The 15,149-nt window shown below is 54.3% G+C and overlaps 7 protein-coding genes across 7 annotated transcripts; 4 read left to right on the top strand and 3 right to left on the bottom strand.

Moving 5' to 3' along the window:
• Window positions 1-1,170: 1,170 nt before the first annotated feature.
• Window positions 1,171-3,547, bottom strand: LY79DRAFT_510565 (uncharacterized protein; the record flags this gene model as incomplete). The annotated part of the gene is made up of 3 exons (XM_060554177.1): window positions 1,171-1,469; window positions 1,577-3,248; window positions 3,317-3,547. The coding sequence occupies 3 exons, from the start codon at window positions 3,545-3,547 to the stop codon at window positions 1,171-1,173; spliced, it is 2,202 nt and encodes a 733-aa protein (XP_060416803.1).
• Window positions 3,548-4,710: 1,163 nt separating this feature from the next.
• LY79DRAFT_667787 (uncharacterized protein) lies at window positions 4,711-5,005 on the top strand (the record flags this gene model as incomplete). The annotated part of the gene is made up of 2 exons (XM_060563435.1): window positions 4,711-4,864; window positions 4,920-5,005. 2 exons carry the CDS (start codon window positions 4,711-4,713, stop codon window positions 5,003-5,005), a joined length of 240 nt encoding a protein of 79 aa, XP_060416802.1.
• A 954-nt stretch (window positions 5,006-5,959) lies between these two features.
• Window positions 5,960-7,465, top strand: LY79DRAFT_510451 (aldehyde dehydrogenase; the record flags this gene model as incomplete). Its single annotated transcript, XM_060554168.1, has 2 exons — window positions 5,960-6,435; window positions 6,487-7,465. 2 exons carry the CDS (start codon window positions 5,960-5,962, stop codon window positions 7,463-7,465), a joined length of 1,455 nt encoding a protein of 484 aa, XP_060416801.1.
• An 863-nt stretch (window positions 7,466-8,328) lies between these two features.
• LY79DRAFT_510581 (threonyl-tRNA synthetase) lies at window positions 8,329-9,912 on the top strand (the record flags this gene model as incomplete). The annotated part of the gene is made up of 1 exon (XM_060554178.1): window positions 8,329-9,912. One exon carries the CDS (start codon window positions 8,329-8,331, stop codon window positions 9,910-9,912), a length of 1,584 nt encoding a protein of 527 aa, XP_060416800.1.
• Window positions 9,913-10,037: 125 nt separating this feature from the next.
• On the bottom strand, window positions 10,038-10,921 carry LY79DRAFT_93588 (helix-loop-helix DNA-binding domain-containing protein). The gene is made up of 3 exons (XM_060565229.1): window positions 10,593-10,921; window positions 10,283-10,481; window positions 10,038-10,211 (listed from the first exon to the last, which is right to left on the bottom strand). Exons 1-3 carry the CDS (start codon window positions 10,702-10,704, stop codon window positions 10,163-10,165), a joined length of 360 nt encoding a protein of 119 aa, XP_060416799.1. The 5' UTR covers window positions 10,705-10,921; the 3' UTR covers window positions 10,038-10,162.
• A 227-nt stretch (window positions 10,922-11,148) lies between these two features.
• Window positions 11,149-12,653, top strand: LY79DRAFT_627617 (Maf-like protein-domain-containing protein). Its single transcript, XM_060562128.1, has one exon. The coding sequence runs from the start codon at window positions 11,344-11,346 to the stop codon at window positions 12,184-12,186; it is 843 nt and encodes a 280-aa protein (XP_060416798.1). The 5' UTR covers window positions 11,149-11,343; the 3' UTR covers window positions 12,187-12,653.
• A 628-nt stretch (window positions 12,654-13,281) lies between these two features.
• Window positions 13,282-15,060, bottom strand: LY79DRAFT_510424 (family 47 glycosyl hydrolase; the record flags this gene model as incomplete). The annotated part of the gene is made up of 1 exon (XM_060554160.1): window positions 13,282-15,060. One exon carries the CDS (start codon window positions 15,058-15,060, stop codon window positions 13,282-13,284), a length of 1,779 nt encoding a protein of 592 aa, XP_060416797.1.
• Between the last annotated feature and the right edge of the window lie 89 nt (window positions 15,061-15,149).

The raw sequence follows: 15,149 nt of genomic DNA, 5'->3' as shown, positions 1-15,149 counted from the left end.
TCGATGTCCTAAGTAGGGCACTCCTCCGAAACGAGAGGAGGAAAGAAGCAAGGAAAAGAAAAGACGGCGCCGATCCGGCCTCGCCCCAAAGTGAACTATCGTATGCGCAAAGCCGTGCCCGCTTGATGGGCTGTGTTGTTTACCTCGACTGCTGCATGCTGCATGGCCCGTCACTATCCGGGCGCGAGCTTGCGGCCGAAAACACCACTTGGCAGCATGGCGCAGATCAGTTCCGGACGATAAGATATTGCCGCGGCGGGATGTCTGGATGCCCGAGAAGGCGCCTTGATCGGGGAGTATTGGGCCGCATGTCATGGCATGCCTCCTCCACCTTCTATTTCGCCAAAATATGTCTCAGAAGATGTGATCCAGGAACGTGGTCGCCTCACGTGCGTCAGGAGGGCGACCTGTCATTGAACAGTGTCACTGTTTGCCAAGACCAAGAGATAGCACGGTCAAAAGGCGTCGTCGAATTAGATATTGTGAATTCAAACTACTCTGCAGCTAACTATGGCTGTCTTCGAGACTGTGTGTACTCGCGGATCATATGAAACCTGCACCTGCTATTGCCAATGCTTTGATAATCCCGCGAACAGAAACAGAGAAGCCTCTCGAGGATGGAATGAAAAATACGTAGAAGACGGCCGCCCAAACCGAAACAACAATCCCATGTCGACTCATCATGTCGTGTAGCTCGTTGTCGAATGTCCGCGTTATTATACCGTCGTCAACAGACCGTGTTAAGAAGCCAGCGTAAAGAAACAGTACAAGGAAAAATAGTATACGAACGGGATTCTCTTCTTGTGAGGTTTCCGTTCCGGGATATCAATAGCAAAAACAGGTGAAAAATCGACAGAAAAACTTCGTCCTCTGGATGTTCGGGTGACAGGATATCCGCAACTGGTCGATATCGCCGACCATGGGGCGGGTATGAGAGAATCGCCTAGAGCTGCACACCTGGTCACTCATCCCCGGACCCCAACGGGGCCCAACGCAACATCTGCCGAGGGGCGTTCACTCACCCCTTTCAGGCAGAATGCAGGTCAGACTGTCCGCCGTCAGTCCGCAGTTCTGAAACCCGCCCCCAGTATGCAGGCATTCTTCCCTCAATTCGGACTTCCTGGAAAGAGTCATGGCTCTGATAGATACTGTCTCGCGTCAGGTCAAGTCCTACGCGCCCTCGAGAGGCTGCACGAAGTTGTAGTTGAAGTCCAGTAGGCCATCCAACATCCAGTGCTGTGGGTCAAAGAAGTCGTAATTGGTTTCGCCGTAATTGAGGCCGCTCAGCATGCTGTTGCTGGGTGCCTGGCTGCCGATTCCGCCAGAGTGGCCTGGGGTAAGAGCTTCGTTGGTAGAAAGCAGGCTGTTCGCTTGCAGTCCTTGGGTGGCCGGCATGAGAGTACTGTCCAAATGGGTCGATGACGCTGAGGACTCGTTCGCTGAGTCTGGATTAGTAGGTTGTTTCATGGCTATTTCGGGTGGCACGTAAGTCAGTCATCACAGTCACACCGAAGAGAGACGTGGATGCAATGGCTAGAGCACGGGAAGGGGAGGTGGAAGCGGAGTTCATAATTACCGTCAATCGAGCCTCTACCTTGGGCTTGATACTCTTCTCTCCATCGCCAGACAGAGTCGAACACGAGACTCATGCTGTGGCGACAGCGCACCTTCAACTGCAATGTGTCGTCAATGTGCAGTGGAGAGTCGTCGTTATCGAAAGATGCCGTGCTGTTGGTGTCGAGCCGGGCTCCATTCCACATTTGCACCATCAGCTCGGCTAAGCGCCACTGGAGGTCGTTGTTGACAACGCTTGTCGCGCGGATGGCGTTGATTGTCTGGTGGAAGAGGTTGCGGCCGCGATCATAGTCGATTGTCTTTGCAAAGAACGACCGCATAAGCTTGAGCAGAGCAAACCCTGCCGCAATCAACATCTGCTGGATATAGTTTGTCGCATATAGTAAAATCTGTCCGGGCGAGTTCTGCCCGGGTGATGTGACCTTGTCGACCTCAAGAATATTGTCCAGGAAACTTGTCGTGGCTCTCCAAAGTCCCATGAGATCGTCGATGTAGCCAGGTGTCGTACTCGAATCAAAGAAGCCAGCCAAGCGCAGGTGAAGGGCGGCGGCTCGCATATGGAGATTCACAATGGGCCCTAATTGTTGCGAGAGGATGGATGCCTGGAGTTCGTTGAAGTCCTTGCGGTACACCCGCATCAACATGGCTCGATGCTCGTCACCGGCGACCCCCCGAGGATCGCTGGCATTGCTGTACATCTCCTTGGAGACCTTATCGCAAAAACGTTCTATCTGGAGCCTGGCCTCTAATTCGGGGGTCAACCGGAATGGCCCGTCCTCTCCCCGACGAACAGCAAGTGTCCAATCGTAGAGGGTTGAGGCCGGTTGACCGTAGCCAGTACCGATGCTTTGGGCGACGATGTTGCAGACAGCCCATGTTGTTACGCGGTCATGCAGTTGTTCTTTGTTGAGATCGACTGACACCCTAGAAAAGTCTTGACTATGGTTAGGTCTATGAAGGCCAATACCCGTCGCAACCTTCATCATGACGCCGCACAGAATATGTGTCGGATCAGCGCTTGTCGTGCTTGTTGGCAGAGGCCATGTGCACAGCAAACACAGAGCCTTGACAACGAAGTAGCTGCTGGGGACGTCTCCAATGGTTGACCATAACAACCTTGTCAAAGGCCCTGATATCGAAGTCAGCAGCGTGGGGTCTGCGCTATACCGACGAGCAGCAACCGAGATGATTGACCAAAACAGCAGAGCGTGTTGTTGAAAGTACTGGTCGGGTGTCTGTTGAGGGTTGAGGAATGGCAGGAAAGGATGGTAGAATGCGAAGAATTCGTTGAATAGCTGATTTACGGACTCTTCGGTCAGACGGACATTCTCGAGCTCGTGTGTGTAGCGCGGCAGACTGTAGGACCCGCCCCTCTTGAGGTGTAGCAGCGAGGATACCGCCTCGTCGGAGCCCATAAGAGAGGGGTTCCTGGTGTGGGTATACACGCTCGTTGCGATGGGAGACTGGAGGTCGTGATCGTCGTCGTCGATAGTGTAGCCCTGGTTTTGGGCGCGTGCAATGTTGCGGCGCAATCTGTCGATTTCCTTCTCCATCTCGGCATGCTTCGAACGCTTGCCGACACGCTTGAAGTTTGACTCAATCTTGCAGTCGAGCTTGAGACGATTACACCGGGAACAACTCTGAAAGGGCTCTTGCACAACGTCGCATCGCAACTGTTCCGATTGAGGGTTTGTCAGTCGAATGACTCCTGCAATGGATCATCGTTCGTAAGGTGACTCACCTTTTGTTGACGGCACTCGTTGCAAGCGCGTTTCACGCCGGGCTGGCGTTTTTTAGAATCTGGCTCGCCATTTTCGTCGTCATGACCTACATTGCTGCCCGGGCTGCTATCCAAGGCCATTGTGCTGTGCTTCCTTTTGGGGGGCCCGTTGGGAGCATGACGAGTGTTCGTGGGACTGGCGGGCGAGACGGGCGTGGCCCCGCCGGCAGCGACGATGGCCAAATCATCCATGCAGGGCACGACGGATGGTCAGTCGGGGTGAGACAAAACAAGACGCAGCAGAGGCGGGTTCGGGGACCCCCTCCCGAGCCGGGCGCGGCGTGAGGTGCGGTCGGAGCTCGCAGGAGAGACTCGGCAATCGGAGATGTCTGTAACGGTGAGCGAAACTCACTGGGGCGGCGGTCCGGTCTCGCGACGTGTGTGTTGGAATTGTTGATGTGAGGTGGGAGCTGGTGTGGCCGAATGCGGAGGGCGGGGAAGTTTGCTTTCTGGTTTTGACCTGAAGAGCGAGGCAAGATTTGCTATGGAGGAGGACCTACCTCGGGGGCCTCTTTGCGCCAGCCCAGCCCAGCCCAGCCCAGCCGTTGTACTTTTTTCTTTCTTTTTTTCTCTCTTTTTAGAGGGGAAGCAGCGGGGATGACTGGTATCCGCCTCCCATTGGTTGTTTTGGTCTCCATCTCCCCGCTTTCGTCTTCTACAACGGGCGGGGTCAGCAAGCTGTTCGCACATGCCAGCTGCCTGATAAGGAAAGGCCTGTTACCTAGTGCTTCTGAACAGGCAGATCGCAGTAGCTGTCAAAAGCGAGAGAGCACAGATAGGTATGCCGTGAGCCCCTGCACTCAGTACAAATGCTCATGTATTGAGAGAGCAGATCCGATTGAGAAGACAATCAAGGCTAAAGTGGGATTAACGAAATCTGCTGGTCCGATATCGTTCGCGTTTCCCATGATTACCCACACACGCCTAGCTTTGCACCCGGGGAATTATTCCCACACGCCCGCATGCGTGGTTGTCGTTTTGCCTAAAACCAAAGTGGGAACTGTACGTAGTAGGTCAAAATTGGGTCGGTGGGCGGGTGAGCGCCAGTCCTGAGTGGCTGGTTGCTAATGGAAAGGCGTGATGGGTCTTTCCTCTGACTACCTCCCTACTCCGTACTATGTAATCACAATTGAAGAGGGGTCATCGATAGCTCACGTCTCGACTAGGTACCGGTACTCCCTTCGCCATGGCGGAAGCTCAAGGCTGACCCTACCGGGTTTGTTTCTGATCAGACGAAGGCAAATCTCAAAACAGGCCCGGAAACTTAACTCGCAGCATTCCTAAAGCCCATCAAAAAACTGCATCTGGTCGATCCCTAATTACCTCATTGCTCACGTCACTGTGCGATTTCGGCCATGGCAAAACAAGAAACAAAAGAAGCTCCCAAGCTACCAGTGAAGGTCGACTTCGCGTTGCCGCCTCTGTACCAAGGCAATGGCTCCTATACCGAAAATCCCAAAGGTGTCCGCGACGTCCAGTTTGCTATGCCAGGGTCGCGAACCAAGCCAGGTGAGACCGTATGTTTCGGACACCACAGGCGCTTCGAAACTGACTGTTGTCGCAGTCGAAGTACTCCACGTAGACTCGACGGCTGTACCTCAGCCATTCGTTGATCCAGCTGTCTTCAAGAAATGGAGCGGCAAGTCTTGACTACCGAGAGACAGAGTCGAAACCGAATCGTGATGATGTGAGGGATTGCCACGCAGTAAACGTAGACCTTGCGGCATCGCGGCTGTTGAGAATTGGAAGTACAGAATCCCAACGATATATCATACGATGGTTGAGAGGCGATGCGCCAGTGATCAAGCTTGGTGTTTCTATCTCTACTCTCGCTACCAGAGTGTGCCCGCTTTCTATAGCTGCCCCCGGCATCTGAAAGCCCAGCATCACGATTCATTCTGCTTGCATTGGGAAGCTTTGGTCACCTCCCGGCACATTCCGGCCTAACTGCTTCTTAGTCGAGGTACACCCAAACAAAATATGGTGAGCACAAAGGACTCGCGCGGGGCCACATCCTTATTGTCGGAGCTGCATCATGCCTACGCCTGTGACAAGGGTCCAACTGCACTATTGACTGTTGGACCTTGGGTCTGAAGTGTGGTGTATGCTTCATGAACCGACCGTCGCCAAAATGGGGCGTCAGTTGGCCGGCCTCAACTTGGTCAGTACATGGACGTATCCACCTCTGGGTCGCTACCCGAAACCACAATCAGTCGTAGGATGGCTGAATTGTGCAGAATACCGTCCACTTGTTCGTCCAGATTTGAAGCGATTGGACACATGGCCCATGAAGAGTCGGGAAGTAGGTATCCGCAACTAAGCAGCCCAAAGTTTCTCACCCCACCTTCAGAGTGCGGGGGCTCTGTGCACTAGGGGAAGACGGCATCAAGAAGGGCAAGGGTCTGAAGCTAGCAAGTGTTCCATGCCGATTGAGAGTACCATGCCGCCGATTGTACTACCGGTATGTACTATAAGAATCCCGTTGCCAGCTAGAATTAACTTCTGTCACTCCTTTTGGCTGCAATAAAACCTACTCCGTCATCCTTTGTCTCCCTCCGTGATACCTTCCGTGGCTTAGCTCGTCCTCCGCATCACATCCAGTCAATGTCGACTCAAACCAACAGCACCTCGTCAGGAGGGGACTACATTGTCCCCTTCTTCATTGACGGGGGAAAGATCACCTCTGAAAAGACTTTTGACGTCGTGTCCCCCGCCACTGGGAAAACTGTCCACAAATGTGGCAGCGCAACCGAGAAGGATGCCCTTGCGGCAGTTGACTCTGCCGCCGAGGCTTTCAAGAGCTGGAAAAAGACGACCTTGGTCCAGCGCCGAGACATTTTTCTGAAGACCGCCGCCATTATGGAGAGCCGCAAAGAGGAGCTGGCACGCATCATGTCGGAAGAGACTGGCGCGGCTGCTGGGTGGTCCGATTTCATTCTAGGCCTGGGCATTGGCTGCATCAAGGACGTCGGCGGACGCCTCGTCACAGTGGAGGGTTCCGTTCCGGCCACTAACGATCCTAACCTCAGTGCCATGGTCTTGAAGGAACCTTACGGAGTCGTTCTCGCAATTGCGCCCTGGTCAGTAGACCGTGCTTGGTGGCAGTGACGCTGGAGCTAACTTGGCGTCAGGAACGCCCCTTTCATACTGGGAGCAAGATCTGTGTCATTTCCCATCGCAGCTGGCAACACAGCTATTCTCAAGGCGTCGGAGTTTTCTCCGCGGACACTTGTAGAGATGGTGGCTTGCTTCCACGAAGCCGGCCTGCCCAAGGGTGTGCTGAACGTGATTACTCACGAGCCTGCCAACGCCGCTGCCATCACAACAGCTCTGATAGCCCACCCTGAAATCAAGAAGATCAACTTCACCGGAAGCACCGCCGTCGGGCGCATCATCGCCAAGCAGGCGGGAGAGCACCTGAAGCCAGTGTTGCTCGAACTGGGAGGCAAGGCTCCGGCTATCGTGTGGGAGGATGCCAACCTTGACCTAGCCGCGGACCAATGTGCAATCGGCTCTTTCCTCCACGGGGGACAGATTTGCATGAGCACGGAGCGCATCATCGTTCACAAGAAGGTCAGCGAGCAGTTCCAGACCAAGCTGTTTGCCTCGATCGAGAAGATTTTCCCATCGAAATCCGACGCGCCCGTTCTGATCAACGCGGTCGCCGTCGAAAAGAACAAGAAGCTCATCAAAGATGCCGTCGGCAAGGGCGCCGCCGTCGTTGCGGGCAGCGTCGATGCTGAGGAAACGTCTAAGACCAGGCTGCGGCCAATCGTCATCAAGAACGTCAGCACAGATATGGACATCTACAAGACCGAATCTTTTGGTCCGTCCGTGTCGCTTTTCGAGGTCGAGACTGAAGAGGAGGCGCTAAAGATCGCCAACGACACCGAGTACGGTTTAACCTCTGCTGTCTTTACAGAGGATCTGCGTACAGGTCTGCGCTTCGCCAAGCAGATCGAATCGGGAGCCGTTCACATTAATAACATGACTGTTCACGACGAGAGCGGCATGCCCCATGGTGGCGTCAAGTCCAGCGGCTTTGGCAGATTCGGTTCGACAGGCCTGGAGGAGTGGGTGAGGACGAAGACGATTACATACCGGAACTGAGTCTCATTGTTCCTAGCGCTAAAAACCTACCTGGTCTGATGAAGTTGGGATGTATCAGCCCCTGATCTTGTTGTACGTCCAGGCCTGGAGCTGCGCAGCCTAGTGTTCTCGGACATCAAATCGTGATATCCCATACCCTCTACTTCTCGTAATTCACAGCATGAGGTTGACCGAGACTATCAATGCAACCCATGCAAATCTTTTTGAATCGCCTTTCGGCAGCCCAAACACACATTCAAGGCTAACGATCGAGGTCGCCAAATGAATATTCTCTTACGCTGTCAGGTGGTTAGTCTAAGGCTAGGATAGTTGGAGTAATCCCACTATCACCGGTGACAGCGAGGGGAACAATACATTTTCCAAACCACAGTATTCGAAAATCCTTCCGAGTATCCCTGGGGAAGGGGGATCGCGGAAGTCCTCCCTGTGAGCGAAGCTCAAGTAGAGCAGCCTGTAGCAAAACTCGCGCTCCCCTAACTTCCCGTCCGTGAGACTTCTAGTTGATCCCCAGGTTGATTGACGGGCGCAAAGCTCCTAACTCCCCGGAAAGGGAATCGATGACAGGCACAAGTTCTATCCGAAGAGATAGCATGCATAATCAACTTTCCTGGATTGTACAGGACTTTTCGTTCCTAAGGTTGACTCGTGTACGTCCGTGACTTCGTTAGGTAGTGTTGCTGAGACCGACTGAAGCCTCCGAACTGATTGGTAACCAGACGAGCAAGCCCGTGCACTGTCAATTGGCGCTAGACCCCTCCTATCAGGCAGCTCTACGGATAGAGATCCTTGCATCGCAAATTCGAGCTCGCTCTCGAGACCTTCAGGTCGAATGGCATGACATCCAATTACCAACAATTTGCGCCATGCTTCCCGCACGGGCTGTCCGACCAGCCTTCCGCGCGCTGCCGAGCCTCCGAGGTCCGTCAATAAGGCCGCATCACCTTCCGAGACAATGGTACTCCTACAAGAGACCCGCCGGCGCGCCAGTCACGCCCTCCACCGCCGAACATGACCTCCCCGACCACCGAAAGCTGGGCATTAAGCAGGAGCTCTTCACCACCTCGGTCTACAGTCCCGGCTCGCCGATATTCCTCCCGCACGGCACGCGGGTCTTCAATCGCCTGGTGGACTTCCTGCGGCGGCAGTACGTCCACTACGGCTTCGAAGAGGTCATCACACCAAACATCTACAAGAAGTCCTTGTGGGAGCGATCGGGCCACTTGCAAAACTACGCCGACGACATGTACACCGTCACAAGTCGTGCGCGCGCCCCCGAGGAGAAGGCAGCTGGCTGCTGCGAGGCCGACGGCAGGAACCCGCCGCACGAGGGCAGCGGCGAGACAGCCCGGACGGCCGAGGGCGAGGACGACGACTACGGCCTCAAGCCCATGAACTGTCCGGGCCACTGCCTTATTTTTGCCTCCAAGAATAGGAGCTACCGCGACCTGCCCATCCGCTTCGCCGACTTTAGCCCGCTGCACCGCAATGAGATCTCGGGGGCGCTTAGCGGCCTGACGCGCGTGCGTCGGTTTCACCAGGACGATGGCCACATATTCTGCCGGCCGATCCAGATCCGTGAGGAAGTGTTCAAGACGCTCGACTTCATGAAGACGGTCTACGGCGCGCTGGGGCTGGATTACTTCGACTTCGCGCTGTCGACGCGGCCGGCCGACCATTACATCGGCACGGATGCCGAGTGGGAGCGGGCGGAGGGGCAGTTGCGCGATGCGCTGGAGCAGGCCGGGCTGAAGTATACCATCAAGGAAGGGGATGGTGCCTTCTACGGCCCAAAGATCGATGTCATGCTCCATGATTCCCACGGGAAGTCGCATCAAGCCGGTACGATCCAGCTCGACTTCCAGCTTCCGCAGAGGTTCAATCTCGAGTACAAAGCGCCGGCGCCCAAGTTGGAGGCTCAGGGGTTGCCGCTGGAGAACGCTGACCCGGCCGAGCTCGAGACGTACGGGCCAGTCACACCCGTCATGGTGCACCGAGCCATCTTGGGCTCCGTCGAGCGTCTAATGGCGCTACTGATCGAGGAGTACAAGGGCAAATGGCCCTTCTGGCTCAACCCACGCCAGTGTGCTATCCTGACCCTGAACGATACGGAGCCCGTGGTCCGTTGGGCGTCAGAAATCAAAGACACCTTGACAGGTCACGACCGCGCGAGGGACCCAAATAAGCCGGTACAACCCCGTCCGACGGGGTTTGCGGTTGACATCGACGTGAGCCCACGGACGCTGCAAAAGAAAATAGCAGAGGCGAGTGAGAAGGGGTACGGCGTCATCGCCATCGTGGGAAAGAAAAACGTCGAGAGCCGGACCGTGACGGTACAAATGGGCGAGCGGCTGTCCAGCGAGACCGACGGCACGAAGAAGCCTCGGGAGGACATGTCGGCCTTGGGTTTGCGCCTCAAGATGCAAGAAATGGTTGAGACGTACCAGTAGGCGACAACGCGCGCCTTGTATAACGAAATGTAAAACTGTAAACTACTCCCTGTGACAACGCATTTGGAGCGTTGTGTTCTAGAGCTATGATGCAAATAGACCGCCGATAAACCTCCTCAGAAGCCCGCCTGACAATACAGTGCCGTTTCTCAGCCCATGCCGTAGGTATCTCTCCACCGGGAACCTCAACTCCGTAATTGAACCCCAACGCAAGTCAAAAGAAACAACCCTTCGTCAGCTCCTTGACAAGTCACCTGGTCCTGTTGGAGGTGCTGTTCGCCTGCTGGTGATACAGTGGCCTGGAGACGATGATCAGTCAAAACTCGACGCTTCTGGTTGGGCCGGCCCCTCAGATTGAATGAGTACTTACCGCTTGTACTTCTCATCGACCTCACCGCCAGTGCTCTCGATGCGATCCACCAACTCCTGGCGCTGTCTGAGCTGCTCTTTCATAAACTCAACAGTCTTCTTTAGAACGAGACCCTCGGAGCGCCCCTGGCCCTCCAAACCGGGCACCAGCTCTGTCAGACGGTCGAAGCCCTCACGAATGGCCTGGCGTCGCTTCTGTTCTGTGGACGCGTGTTAGTCTTGCTGTGGGGTGCGCCCAAGGTGATGGCCGGTCAGAAGCGTGACGCATGGCCAAGCCTTTTCTGACCCTTTACACAGAGAGCTGTACTTACCAGAAGCAATGTGATTCTGCTTCTTCTCCGCCTCGGTGAGGCGCGGCTTTTCTTCTGGCTGCTCAGCATCTGCAGCAGCTGACGGGGAGTTGGACTTGTTCGGAGAAGACATGATGCGCAGCGCAGTTTGTTTCTATTCGGAGACGAAAGTGTCGTCAGTGGGATCACGTCAAAAGTATCAATATGGTGGTCTGGTCCAATGTTGAGAAGGGGAGGCTGTGGTGTTTCGCACGATCACATGCAGTTTCGTGTTTCTAAGATCGGATCCTCCCTCCCTCTTGCAGGATTCCCTACACTAGGTAGGCAGATACACTAACAGGTCAAGAACACCCCCCCCCCCCCGCCCCCCTGTATGGCAAGGTTCCTGCAGCACGTTTGTTTCCGTCTGCAGGGCTGGCAGGCAGCTGAACAGCCAATGCTCCTAAACAGGTACTTTGCACATCCCTTAGGAAAGAACAGATAAGATAAAGAACTGTGGATTCAGTGGGGTATTGCACGGTCCCCCAGCTGGTAGTGACCTCATCGGCATTGTGATTGCTCATCCAGGAATTCTATGGGTGCAGGCCCACAACCCGCCAAATCTCCTCTCTTTTCCGATAAGTGCCCTCGGTCATATTCTCATCTGATCCGAACGAACTCTCGGAACGGACGACAAGCTAAAGACAACTCCATTTCTCCCAATTCCCCTCCACTCTCGAAGCCTCTCCCATTCCGCGGGCCCGTTTGTCCTGTGGCTTCGCATACACCAAAAATGGCCGACACGAAGACTACCCTCAATACACCACCCGCATATATCAAGGCCACGGAGCACCTGAGCCGACCCCGTGCGCCTTCCGCTGCCGCTGGTGGTCCCGGCCCGCGGACGCCACTACCACTCAATCTCCCTATCATCTCTTACCTCAAGTCCAAGCGCGTGGTCCTCGCCTCTGCCTCGCCGCGGCGGCGCGCCCTCCTTGCGCAGGTCGGCCTGACGAATCTCGAAATCACCCCCTCAACAAAACCCGAGGACCTCGACAAGTCGGCCTACGGACCTTACGAGTATGTCTCCGAGACGGCGCGGAAAAAGTGTCTCGACGTGTACGAGACGGCTCTGCAGACGCACCTTGCCTCGATCCCGGACCCCGACGTCGTTATCGCCGCCGACACTATCATCGTAACCCGCGACGGCCGCGTGCTGGAGAAGCCGCGTAGCGAGGCCGAGCACATCAAAATGCTGCGCCACCTAAGGGATACTCGCGTGCACCGCGTGCTGACATCCGTGTGCGTGATCGCGCCGAGAGAGGACGCGCGGTCGCCGGGCTACGAGATTGGGAATCACACTGAAGAGACCAAAGTGTACTTTGCGCAGGAGAACAATGGACTGCCAGACGATGTCATTGAGGCGTACGTCAAGACGAGAGAGGGCGCTGACAAGGCGGGCGGATACGCGGTGCAGGGCATCGGTGGGATGCTGCTCGTTGAAAAGATCGAGGGCAACTTTGACAACGTGGTCGGCTTGCCCGTGAGACAGACGCTGGCGCTCACGGAGAAGGTGGTTTTCAAACAAAATGAAGAGGAAGTGGGCGAAGAAGATACCGAAGAGGATTTGATGTAATTTGGAGGATAGTTGAGCGACTCGGTACATACCCAACCCCCTCAACATGAGAGGCAACGCATCTAGAGGGCGCGCGAAATATTTTGAGGTGGCCCCTGCTTCTGCTTTCGTCTCTCTTAGTCGAGTTGACAGCCTGCACTGTTTGTGTTGTCGTGTAAAGGTGCTCGGAGTACAGTTACAGACAAAGCGCGGTATGTGAAGGGCCAGTCTTCGTATCTGTTACTTCACCGAGGCCCGGACTTTGGAATCTCCAAGTTACTGGGGGAGAAAACAACGTGCAAAAGGGTTCGTACCAGATTGACGTGCTGGTTTGAGAAAATCGAGCATATACAATCCATTCTAGAGAATGACTGTGTGAAGGTATGATATGAAAAGGGAAGGCTATTAAATGATGTGACAATCAGACAATGCATAATAGAAGACATTCTCCTCTAGCACGGAACTCCATCTGGCGAACAATCAAGAGTTGCTGTACCTTTTATATGCTTATATTATAGACCAGCATCAAGGAGAGTAGCTACTTTAGAAGTCTAGATAGTACATTGTTGAGCAGGAATTATTATGAATCAACTCTTAATTCTGTGAAACCGACTTGCTTCAGTTAGTTGTGAGTTTCCCACACGGGGAAACATCCATTCCGCCATACCGTCTGGTGGGAAACAAGACAAGTGTCTCTAAGCGAAACTCACGGAGAATTTCACGTGCTGTTCCAAGTTGTTACGCCCAGCCAGAGCTCATAAGTAATAATCAAATCATTCTGTGGCGCACCAGAATTGTCATCTTCCCGAGTAGCAACAATTGGGCTTGACTGCGTGTTTCAAGTCAAGAGTACCGACGCTTTCCGCAATTTAGAAGATGTAAGACGGGGACTCCTGAAGTCCTGAATGATAGACATTGCCTGTCATGTGTGGACTATTGGTATCAAAGGCTCGTAAGATGCCTCTGCCATCTCCTAGGCCTGGAGCAAAATCTGCATATGTTTATGCATATGCCAGCGACGTGTAATCGGTGCCTTTGCCGGTTCAAGTGTCGCGTATTAGTGTAGTACTAAGTTTTTCTGTTCTTTTATGGAAACTCGGCAAACGTCGGGTGTTTTCAGGATGCTGTGGGCCGTTTGAAAGGATGGGCTTCTTTGTTGAAGACCCATTCGTCCAGGCTAATCAACTTGGGGTCCGAAAAGATCAAATAAAAGTACTTCAACGTCTTTGCAAAGAAGAAGCTCTCCATCGTGTCATCCTGCCGTGAATGCACATACGTCACGTCGACGACCACTGCGTGAGCGTCATCCGTCTGCGTCGCCTTCTGAATGGCTTGAAACATGTCCCACGCCATGTCAAGGAGGTCTTCCTTCCCGGTGATGCGGTACAAGATAAAGAGGCTCTCTATGCCCTCGGGCCGCAGGTTGTAGCGAGCGTCGTCGACGCGCCAGAACCCACGGGGTGCACGTTGGCTGCTCTGCGCAGCCCATTTCTGCTCGTCCCATTCGCAACCCTCCACGGTATCGCACTTGGTGACCTGAGCCTTCTCCGGCATGAGGCCGCTCTTGAAGGATTTATATGCCCAAGCACACCCGCGCGCAAGCTTGTTGCCAACCTCGACATCATCAGGTATGTCGAAGAGTCTGCCGGCCATGGCAAACATGCCACCGGCGGAGCACGAGATTTGTTCGGCATCCGGAATTTGATCGATCTTGAGCAGCTTCTCGTTGACGATGGCCGTGCCGAGCAGTAGGATATCGTCCTTCTGTGGTGTCATCGGTCGGTATAGGAGATGAGCTTTGGCTGCCTTTGCGGCACCCCTGTACATTTTCTCATACGAGGTGTCTAGTCCGCCGAGCAGGACATGCATCTTCGGGAGGTATTCATAGAGTAAATTACCATCCCCACCTAGCTTGAAAATGTTATTGTCGGGAGCCTGGAAATCTTCGCGGACGTTAATATAATTGGGCCACATGCCCGGCAGCATCGTTTCCTCTTGCATGCGGTCAAATGCCAGCCTGATGCGCTCGATAGCGTCGTAAAACTTGAAGTCCCCAGTCAACTGAGCCATTCTTGTGAATTCCAACGACATGCTTCCAATAGCAGCAGAGCTTTGGTAGGGATCGGGCAAGACCTTCCCGGCCTTGAGCTCTGCGAAGTTGAATGTGTACGGAGGGAACCGGTTTGGGGTATCAAAGGCGGCATACAGCATATTGGCGAGCTCAATGGCCTTGTCGAGAAGCACCTGTTCATTGCTGAGGTCGTATGCCGACAGAAGCCCTCCAAGGTACCGAATGTTCGTCTCAAAGACGTTACATTTCGACTCCGTCGCGTTGTTCCAGTCAATTGTGCTGACGTACACAACTGCTCTGTTAAAATCCTCGTACAATCCCATCAACCAGAGTGTATCGAGCGAATCAACCAATGTGACGCCCCAGCCGTTATAGCGGTTTTTGCCCCTTAAAGACAAAGGTTGCAGTTCGTCGTATCCCCAGGCGTGCCGAGTGTATGACTGCCAGCTCTTCATGAAGGCTTTGCGCACCTCATGGCGGCGGGAGCTGATCGTGCCGAGATCCCTCCTCACTAAGCTGTCAGGTTGGTCTGCGGCGAACTCGAACTGGATCTTGGGGAGGTCGAGAGGGGCTCCATTGGGAAGTCGTGCCATCTCGGCCAGAGGGACTGGATGCTTCAGCGGATGTGTGGACCAGTCATAGCTGCTCTTGGTAGCTTGAAGGATGGGAACATCAACACTGTCGTCATCATCATCATCATCATCATCAAGCTGTACCGGCTCGTCCCGCAATAGCAGGACCGATAACACAACAAAGATGACGACCAAAACGAGCACCCGATATGTTGGCGGGGAATACTTTCGTAGCTGGAATCTCGCTACCATTGTGGACGAACAACGAATCGGGTTGCAGACGGGGTGGCATATGGAAGACAAGGGCTGGGAGGGAGAGAATAGGACAGGCACGCCAGTCT

Source organism: Colletotrichum navitas, assembly GCF_030913465.1.
Source record: "Colletotrichum navitas strain CBS 125086 chromosome Unknown LY79scaffold_14, whole genome shotgun sequence".
Lineage (NCBI taxonomy): Eukaryota > Fungi > Ascomycota > Sordariomycetes > Glomerellales > Glomerellaceae > Colletotrichum > Colletotrichum navitas.
Note: the sequence above shows the minus strand (reverse complement) of the source record. Positions and strands in the feature narration are given on the sequence as shown.

Excerpts from the sequence above, each read along its gene's own strand:
- LY79DRAFT_93588 (XM_060565229.1), bottom strand. The coding sequence starts at position 10,704 with ATGTCTTCTCCGAACAAGTCCAACTCCCCGTCAGCTGCTGCAGATGCT. Across the intron at positions 10,482-10,592 it reads GCAGAATCACATTGCTTCTG|AACAGAAGCGACGCCAGGCC; the intron begins GTAAGTACAGCT and ends ACGCGTCCACAG. Across the intron at positions 10,212-10,282 it reads GTCGATGAGAAGTACAAGCG|GCCACTGTATCACCAGCAGG; the intron begins GTAAGTACTCAT and ends CATCGTCTCCAG.
- LY79DRAFT_627617 (XM_060562128.1), top strand. The coding sequence starts at position 11,344 with ATGGCCGACACGAAGACTACCCTCAATACACCACCCGCATATATCAAG.